Source organism: Hippoglossus stenolepis, chromosome 9 (assembly GCF_022539355.2).
Source record: "Hippoglossus stenolepis isolate QCI-W04-F060 chromosome 9, HSTE1.2, whole genome shotgun sequence".
In the NCBI taxonomy this organism is placed as follows: Eukaryota; Metazoa; Chordata; class Actinopteri; order Pleuronectiformes; family Pleuronectidae; genus Hippoglossus; species Hippoglossus stenolepis.
The window spans coordinates 22,067,118-22,077,555 of NC_061491.1; the positions used below are offsets into that span (position 1 = coordinate 22,067,118).

Consider the following 10,438-nt stretch of genomic DNA (forward strand, 5'->3'; position numbering starts at 1 on the left):
CTCCCACGTATTCACATCAGGAGACATGTAGACGCTATAAAACCTCAGTGGAGGACTCAGCTTCTGTTTTTCTGTGTATTTGCTCAGTTTTAACACTGTAATGATGGTTTATGATAAAGACATTTCCTGCTGCACCTCAGACACATGTTGGTGACCTTTCTGTCCAGACCTGATAGATGGATGTTTTTCAGCCTCTTTCACCCCCTTTTACCGTCTGCTGCTGGGGAGACGCTCCCGGTTCTTGATTTAAGATTAACCAACACAAGGGAAATCCGGTTTTTATTCAGCCTCACTGGAAGGCATTTTACTATTAGTACAGACAGAGATAAGCTGAGCCCCACCCTTCTTCTGCTGGGAAACTGAAGTGGCCAATCCCCTCTCATAAAAACACCCAGTATGACACACACACATACACACATACACACACACACACATACACACACACGCCTCTCTGTGGCTTTTATTCAAAGTTTTCTCGCTTGACGCACACGTCTCCTCTCCAAGTTCCAGGCGGCTCCAGGACTGCGCGCCCCGCCTCTCTTACGCACCACCGTCGTGATAGCGGCGTTACCACAGCTACAAGTAACGGCCATTGGATTATACAGAGGATCCCAACTTCCCTGACAGTCCCAGTATCCGCCCACTGTCAACACACACACACACACACATCCGCCGGAGTCTCCGGACACACCAGAGGAGATCACCTGCACACAGAGAGGCGCGTCCCGGCAGCCGTCCGCCCATGTGTTGCGCGCAACAAAGAACCAAGCTTCCCACCTGAAGATACAGCTCCTCGGACTCCTGCAGATTTCACTGGGAGCTGTGTTTTGCGGTGGTCATGCAGGACAGACGCACATTCACCAGCGCCTTCTCCACACCGCGGTGTCTGGCCGCAGCGGCGCCGGCGGCGGGGAAAGCGAAATTAACGCACCCGGGGAAGGCGATCCTGGCTGGTGAGTTCCTCCCGGTGACGTGTCTCACGGAGAAAAAGTCCCAGTTAAACTAAATATGGTTTGTTTTATGAGTTATAATGAAGCTTAAGTTTGATGAATAGTGTTACTGTTTTAGAGATAGTTTGTGTGAGATGCTGCAAAGATGAGAGCTGTGGACATTTTTTTTTTAGTTAAGAAAAACTCTTATATATACTTCAACGTGTATAAAATACTATATTTGGATTGGGACTAGGTGAGTAAACAATATCAATAATTATCGCAATAATTTACATCAATAACAAAAGTCCAATGTATCGATTTATCGCTTGTAGGTATTGTGAAAACATATTAATTGATCTATCTCCGATTTATCTCAGAAGTGTTTTTCATTCTCTGCTCTTTAAATAATAACGTGACATTTGTTGTCATGTTTATTGATATAGACAGATGTGAACATTATTTTTATCATGATACATTACAATTTGTACGCATATTGTCCACCCCAAATGGGTAAATGAAATATTTTTAACAGTTAAAACTCATAAAATAAGTGATCAGTAACTGACTGCTTCAAACAGGATATTCACATCATACAATGTTTGTTTTGAGTCGTTTTTTGTTCCGTAGCAAGAAGCACAATTATGAGGTTTTTCCTCCCAAGTGACACGTTTCAGTTTACGCTTTTGGAGCCGGACATAACGGAGATGCCTCTGGCCCTCAGACCTAGTCGACCCTGTGACCCCTGACGCGGCTGCAAAAGAGAAATGGTCTTGAGGACATTTTATCAAGACATTTTCTTCCCTGTCCCTGTGTCCCGTCATGGTCGGATCTTCTACCTGCTGCTGCACTGATGTGATTAGATTCACCGTAATCTAAAGATACCCCCCAGTGCACTTTACTTAATGCTGCAGAGTGATGCAGCCAGCGGTGCAGCACAGACTGAAACAATGACTAGAGTCGTCCCTGCTGGGTTCCAGGTATAAAACATCCTTATTGTTGAGCTTTAATGATGAGTTGTTGATCATATCACATCGTTCTTGGCAAATATTTTTTTACACAAATTTCAACTTTCATATTTTCCTGAGCACTTCAAGAACGTCCTGTTCAAAATTTGGCAAAATCTGTCCGCCAATATGAATGAAAGGCTCCTTACAGACCTGGTCGTACGCTGGTGTTTTCACATCCGTCACTGTTGTTCCTTCAATTTGTAAACAATGTATTTGTAGTTTTGTTTTTCCTGATACAGAACTAGAACAAGTATTCATCCATTCAGTCATTTCAATGCTTCGTAAGGCTGTAACTAATTACTGTCTAGATTTGAAATAATGGGTAAACCATGTATTAACATAAAAGGTCAAATATATCGATAAATACCTAAATGCACAAACCCCCACAAAATGATATATGATACACAACATATAATTTAGTCAACAAGATTCCTTTTACTGATGATTATTTAATCAGTCATCATAACAGATCATTAATTTACTGATTGGTTCAGTGCTGCTTGTTTTTTAGCCACGTCTGTGATTCATCAGTGTATCCCTGCTGAGGCTCAGACCCCCCTCCATCTTTCCTGTTGCTCGGCTGCTGCTCAGACCGGTCGACCCCCTCATGTGATGATGATGAGGATGCAGCAGCTCCAGTTGATGAAGACGCTCTCTGTGTTCCTCCTGCATTAAGGCTCCATGCTGGTGTTTGGCAGCACACTCTTGCTCTGGCAACTGTCACACGCTGAATATTTCATCCCTCTGAATGAATTCCTTTTGATTGAAGTTTCAAAACAAACACTTTGCCAGCTGATTTTTTTTTTTATTATATTGATTATTGTTTTTTCAATGAAATCATTGATCATTTTGGCTTAGTAACCTCCTAAAATTGTTAAAAACCCCCCAAATATTTAGTTTAATGTCTTACATGACAAATAAAAGCATCATATCGTCACGTTTTAGAAGCTGGAACCAGCAAACGTTTAGTATTTACTTGAAAAATGATGAATCAATTATCAATTAACAGTTACAGCTCTGACCTGTTCATATAAAACCAAGTGAAGTCTTCTAAATTCAATTTAAAGATTTGGTCAAAGCTGCAGTCGGCTAATGTAAAAAGGTTTATGCACATTTACACTGCTCCATTTAATTCAGATTGAGATTCAGATTCAGATCATTTATAATTGCCCCCAGTGATTTATGGTTTAACAAACAAGAAGCATATACGACACAATCATTTCAAAACCATAGCGACAGTAACACAAACCAAGTGCAATATAAACAGGGTCGATATGCATCATGAAGGCCTCTGATCTACACATTTTATCTCACAATAACAAAATAAATGTTCTTTTATATTTCACATTTAGCCTTCTGTAATTTATTCTATACATTGACTACAAAAACAACTGAACAAATTTAAATAGATCTCCTCTCCTGACTCATGTCACCCTGTCAGCTGCCGAGAACTGGAAGCGTGGCTCTGTTGAGACCTCCCCCCCTCAGTCCTGTGCAGCCTGATTGACTGGATATGGCCCAGTATTGCTCCCTGTGGCGTTTAGCTCGTCTCAGACCTGTCTGTCCTGTTTTGCAGCAGCAGCATGATTACACTCTCTGTCTCAACTCCCTGCACCCGCTGACTCCTCCCGGCCTCGCAGTCGAGAAAATACATCGATTTATCACTGTCTCTCAAAGGTTTTGGAAATGAGAGTGTGTCCGAGCATCACTGGGGTGACTCAGCGATAGATATACTGCCTCTGTGAGTCGGAACTGACGTATCGTCCATTAAAACACCACAGCTGATCGTTTACCTCGCCCTGGATATCAATTCTACTCACTATTTCAGCTGCATGTGGCGCTTCATAAAACCAGTTGACACCTCTTGTGGTTTTCCTGACGTGCTGATGCTACTTCAGATTTATCTGTTATGGTTTGCAGTGTGTTTATGTGGAGGGAGCAGAGCACTCTTACACGCCCGAAGGCTGCCAGTAGACAAAGCAAGAAGTAGAAGGTCAGAGCTTAATGGATTAGAGACCCCTCATAGATGGCGAACAGGGAGGAGTGATGCCCGCTGCACGTTTTTGCAAAGCTTTTAGAGGCCGGTGAGCTCATTCTGCTGCCATTGGTTAGTCTCTCCACAGCCACCGGTGATGGCCGAGGCTGAGACATGGAGAGAGGGAGAGTTTTGTCTGTGTGAGGCCTGAGGGTGAGACACTGGTCTAAGTGGCTTTCTGCTCCTGCTTTGCTTGGTGTTGCACATTCATACACTGCTGTGGCTCTCACACATGACCCCCTCTGCTCAGGAGCCAGTAGAGTCGGAGCAGCAGAGGGACGGACAGAGAGCGAAAGTTCCCTTTTAATCTCGATTTCATGATAGATTGGATCTTCCTCAGACACAGACGGGTTTTATGTCACTTTTCCTGTTCTCTTCTCATTCCCCCTCTCACTCCCTCTCCAGCCTCAGGGCAGCCGGTTGGGTTTTGTGAGTGGCTGTCTCTTCTCTGCCTCGCAGGCCTCATCAAACGACGGCTTACTCCCCGGTTCCCTGCGTCACAGGCAACGCGTACAGTCCACTCCCATGCACTGTTTCTGCTTCCTGCAGACCCTGAGCACCAGGAGGCCAGATAATAAATCACTGTGCACTTGCCAACCCCCAAACTGCCCCCACTGTAACAGCCTTTCAGCTGGATGTCGGTGTTATGCAGCCACTGACACACACAAAAACAGCAACATAGAAATCAGAGCTTTAATGTAAAACACAACAGGCCTATATGATAGTCAGATTCATATTTTCAGTCTATTTCAGTGTTTTATAACAGCCCCACACTGCTGGTTTTGCATGAATTTGTATTTGCCCCTGAGTTAAATTAATTTTAGTTTGAGAAAATCAATCGCAGCAAACATGCAGTTGCTCTAACGTCTTTTGTCAAAGTTATGTAATAACAGCAGGCTAATTTATTTTCAAGTAATTACCCCGACTTAGATGTGAAAGCTTGTCGCCCAGCATCAATCTTCTAAAGACCTCAAAGCTTCAATCAATCAGCTTCTTATTATGAGCGAGGGGGGGGGGGTTAAGTCCTGAGGAAAATATCTTTCTCTTCAACAAAGACGAGTAACTCACTTTTGTGTTGTTTCGTCTTTAGAAGGTCGCGCAAAGTGTTTTTTTGTTGTTGAGCTTGTTCACTGAAAACAGCTGCTGAGAGAGAGACGGAACCAAAACTGTGGAAGTTGCCAAATGAAAACAATGAGCTGAAAGAGGATGAAATGCTCTGTGGAGCTGAGAGGAGCTGAGTCAGGGGAGGTTTCTGTGGACTCATCACATAGACTCTATATAATATGGACGATGGGTCTCCACTTCCTCCCAATAGCCAGAAGTGAAGTCAAAACATCCTGGATATCGATGCTGCCGTCTTGTGCCGATGGAGGGATGGAGGGATGCGGTCGGGGGAAGAAGCTGTAGCCGAAAGGTCCTACCGATACACGTGCTCCACCAATCGCGAGTCAGTCTCAGCTGTCAATCATTACGTTTCACCGCCGATTTATTTCATCAAATGATAAACGTAAACCAAACTCACAAAATAAAAACTTGGACAAACATCAGTGAATTAGAACTGCTGTTAATGAGACAGAAACACTTGTCACATCTGCTAACATGGAGGAGGTGGGGTTTATGACCAATACTCCAGCCAGCCTCCAGGTGGCGATCAAGATGCTTTTGTTTCACTTTCGGGGTGCAGTTATACCCTCCACCTTTATATACAACCTCTAATGCCCACTTTCAAAAACAGATAGTTAAGTGACCTATTAATATCAAATTATTGATTATTTAAGTTATTAAGTTATTAATTATTACTACAAAATCTCTGTTTGTTTATTATTTGTTATGATGGCGATTTTAGTTTGTGATGTCGTAGCAGTTCTTGTAACTGCATGAACAAGCTATCTTATCAGAAAGCGAACTTGATGCTCACACTGTCGTTACTCTGTTGTAACTGACTGATCATTAATCAATAGGAAATCAATCAGCAGATTATGTAAGTTGTGTAATTATAAAAGATGAATTCCCACTGGTCTCATTCCTGGTCTGCATCAGTACACACTGTCAAAACAACCTGTGTGTTGCCGTCCTCGATGTAAATCAGTGTACAATCTGTGTGCTGCAGGGTCGTGAGCAGTTAAAACAGTTTCCATGTAAAATTAATCAACATCCCTTCTGTAATTAAGCATCGGTGCAGCATCGGGGAGTCTTGTTCAGGACAGAGGAAGCCTAAAAGGCCAGGCGTTAGATGAATTATTCTTTTCATGTTTCGCACGAGGCAAACAGAAATATTACGGGATATTAATAGGACCCATCATGTTTGAAGTACATCCGTCCTCTGGCTATACGCTGTTCATATGGACTGGAGATATGGACACGACATCTTCTCCTCAGTATCCAGATAATTTACAGTGAGAGATAATAATCCAGCTAAATAAGGAACATCTGGATAAATAATAGATGCCTTCTGTTGAAAAGCTGCTTAATTTGCACCACCACGAACACATATGGAGATTGTCACTGTTTTATGTGCGTTTTACAGTTTGAATTGAACTCAGTGGAAAGTGGAATCACTGAAATAGAAACTTAATTTTACCGCAACATCGCTTAAAAAATCCACAGCCGCTTTATGAGGCAGCAGCCGGAAGCGTTTGTCTTTTCTGAGAATCAGAAATGTTTGTTTCAAAGGAACCTGAGCTGCTTGTTTGTTTAGAATCTGCCACATTCAGAGACCTGAGTGTCGGTTCTTCCCTGGAAAAGAGAAGGTTCTTATTAGACCAGATGTGCTGGGTCCTCATTAGAGTCACTGAAGCAGACAGGACAGGATTTCAGGAGGTGCCCCTCCTGTCAGCTGGCTGCCTGCCCGCTCACACGCCGTCCTCTGGGGCTGTGCACTTGTTTGTTTGCATCTTGCATTCATTAATATGTGTGTGTGCTCATACGGTGAATGCACTACTGGGAAAGTTAATCAATTTTTTTTGATAATTGATTAACCATTTAAGACCTTTTCAAGCCCAAATGCTAAACGTTAGCTAATTTCACTTTTTTTTTGTTGTCGAGATTATCTTTTCTCATTTGATTGAAAATTTAACATATTTAGGTTTTGGTCTGATGGAAGGCAGGAGATGTGATAATGTTTGGAAGTCATTCTTGGACAGTTTTAAAATCTTCATTAATGAATAAAGAAAAAAGAGATGACAAATATTTTAACTCTGGCTTCTTGCTCACCTCCACATGCTGCTCAAACATGGTATGAAATCGATTTATATGTCAGATTGTCAGTTCTGGCATTTTTCATAATTTCCTGGCATCTTTTACACCAAATAGCTTCAATAAAAAAGGGGAAATTAAATCATTAATAAAACTACTTTAGTTGAACCCCTAAAGTGAACACCCCTGTCCACATATTGGTTTGGTGCTTGCTTTATTCTTATATGCCGTAGTCCCAGTTCATGGTGTTATATCTTTGATATTTTATGAGTGTTTGGGGAAATAAATGTTCCTGTTATAAAATATGAAGTCACCATGCATGTGCAAAAAGTGATGATGTGGAGCTAAACCCAAAGCAAACACGCTCGTTATGAATTTATTGCGATTTAAGTGTGAATATAAACTGTGAACCAATGTCAGATCCAAAACTCAGCAATGCTCTTGTGACATGGAAGCTAATCCCGATATAATCCTGATATAATTGTCAGGTGTCCACATACTTTTGGCCAGGCGGTGTAGCAGCAATATGAGCTGAACTCCAGCTGTGGAGTCGGAGGGGTGTTGATTAAATGATTAATTTAGTCTGATCAGAGAGTGAGAGTTATACCGTTAAGCTGCACATCTACTTAGTCAGTGTGATTTATTAAACTGCTGCTTCACTTGTAGAACATTCAAGTGTTTTAGTCTGTAGAAACACTGCAGCGTTTTTCACGGCCTCTGGCTTCTAATATCCCTCCAGTGCCATTTCCATTTCTCCCCGTGTTGTATTAAGTGTCAGAGACCTATGTGGATGAATTGATTTCATGACACGGCACAGAGAAGAGTAGTCGGGGGATGAGGAGAGAGGAAGGAAGGAGCTGCTGAGAGAAAATGAACAAGGGCAGAGGAGAGCCAACCTGTGGAGATAAAGATTAATGACAGTTTCAGCTCGTGTAACCTGCGTTTGGCAGCTGCACAGAAGTCATTTAGGATGTTGTGTGTAAACGTGCGCGTGTCGGCTGTGAAATGGACTAGAAGACAAACAAGCTGCTTCTCCTCCACGGGCGCTGTGTGTCTGATGAGGATTGATCATGTGTCTGCTGCCTGGGACTGGCCGCTGCTCGCTTTTCTCGTGCGGCTCCGTCTGAGCTGAGAACTGATGAATGAGGTTTGTTGTTTCTTCTCTGAAACACACTGACCCACTGATCCGGCTCTGGAATGAAGCATGTGACTCCTGTGACGTCTCAGCTGGACAACGTTTACTTACATTTCCACCGGGATTAGGAGAATTACTGCTCATTGGCCTTGTGTGTCTGTGTGTGTTTGTGTGTGTGTATTTCACATGACTTTCATGAGTCAGTACTAGATATTCCAGGATTACTAAACCTAGCTATTATGTCAACGTTGGAAATAACAAAATTTGAATGTTATTATCAGACTCATGTTTATTCTCAAGTTGATTTTCACATACGAAAAAATTGTGTTTGGTGCATAACAAACACAGTAAGTGGAAAAATAAGTAAATAAAAAAAGCAAGGACGAAAAATATAAAAACTAAAAAGAGCAACTGATAAATCAATATGATAAAATTTTAATAATACTAAACTAAAATGTTTTTAGAAATTCAGTTGCACTCACAGAAGAGAAAATGTAGATAAAAAGAAACGAGTCAGGAACTTTTTTAGTTTTATAGACAAATAAAATGTGGGTTGTGCAAAAAAGGCAACAAGCTAATATCAGGAAGATGCACCTAATGTTTTATACATATAGTGTGTTGGAAACCTTTGGTGCCTGCGATACGCTGGCGACCTGCAGGACCAAGTCAGCTGGGATTGGGTCCTGCCTCTTGCGGCCATCAAAGGATAAGCTGTATAGATAATGGATGGAAACCTTTGGTATTTAGCTTTGCAGTGCCGCCCACTTACAGTCCTCTCCCGTGTGCTATGGGTTAAATATATGTTTTTATCTTAGGTGGAGGCGATGCTGCGAGGAGCCTTGGTGATAAAAAGTCATGGTGGCTGCAGGGACATAAGAGAGGTGTCACACTGCAGCGATAAATGTGTTTTATGCACATGGACACTGCAACTTTTCTTTATTTCATTTACAGAAATGACTCCTTGAGGGGTAAGATTTCTGCACTTCCATAGTGAAAAAGGCAATTTTACATGAGAATAGTTGATTTGGAATAGAAATTATTTTAACATTTTAATTCCTGTTGTTTAGGAAGATATTCAAAAAATGTCTCAAAAACCAAACGTATGAATTATTAAAAGCCAATATGTACAGGAATATGTTCCTCTTAATTAACTAGACAAATTCTATTAGATTTCTCAGAGTAAACACGTGACTAGGTGTGTGTGTGTGTGTGTGTGTGTGTGTGTGTGTGTGTGTGTGTGTGTGTGTGTGTGTGTGTGTGTGTGTGTGTGTGTGTGTGTGTGTGTGTGTGTGTGTGTGTGTGTGTGTGTGTGTGTGTGTCTCCCAGTGCACAGTATGCTTGTGTGCATGTGTGTGTCTGTGTCATTGAGTTAATGGAGGGTCTTGGCCCGGGTAATGGAGCCCCTCCCTGCAGGCTGAGCGGATAATTGAATTAATGTCAGCCCTCTCTCCATCCCTCCTCCCTCACTCGTGACTCATCGGTGTTTAGCATCAGCTTTGCTCTTGGACACTTGTCCTCATCCACTGTGGCGGGTTTCGAGCCCCTGGAACCCTCCAGCAATCAGTCGCACGTTCATCCATTGATTTGATCTCTGGCTTTTCTCTCTGCAAACAAATGTATGGTGCAGAAATTAGTCCGGCATTTAAGAGGCAGCAAGATTTCCTCCCACAACCTTTTGTTGAGTTGAGTTTCCGCTCGTTCCTCAGACAGCGCAGTCACTGTGCAGCTCAGTTGATTCATCTTCGCCCAGATCGTTATTCTTCCTCCCACAGCAGCAGTGCTTTTAATGTTTATGGAGGGAAAGGCATTTGTGGAGTCACTGTAATGATCCATGACGGGATGTTACCTCCTTGTAATTCATAAAGGGGCCCGGGCATCGGCTTGGCGAGGCTGCAGCCAGGCAGACATGGTGGTGCTTAGTTTAGAGAGTATATCAGCAACGCTTCCAGACCAGTGAGAGAAGTATTTATTTTTCATCTTTTTAATTGGTTCCAGTTTTATTTATGACTCTTCTTTATGTTGTTTTTCAGGTGGACTTGCAGGTGGTATAGAAATCTGCATCACCTTCCCAACAGAGTACGTCAAGACCCAGTTACAACTGGATGAGAAGGCCAATCCACCTAAATATAAAGGA

At 42.4% G+C, this 10,438-nt stretch overlaps 1 protein-coding gene across 1 annotated transcript in view; it reads left to right on the forward strand.

Moving 5' to 3' along the window:
• The first annotated feature begins 423 nt into the window (after positions 1-423).
• The window catches only part of si:dkey-178e17.1 (tricarboxylate transport protein B, mitochondrial), an 18,699-nt gene continuing 8,684 nt past the window's right edge, over positions 424-10,438 (forward strand). Inside the window, exons 1-2 of the mRNA XM_035165203.2 lie at positions 424-953; positions 10,335-10,438. The exon at positions 10,335-10,438 is cut by the window's right edge and continues 4 nt beyond it. Of these exons, the coding sequence (XP_035021094.1) occupies positions 839-953; positions 10,335-10,438 (219 nt within the window). The 5' untranslated portion in view covers positions 424-838. The remainder of the gene's footprint in view (positions 954-10,334) is intronic.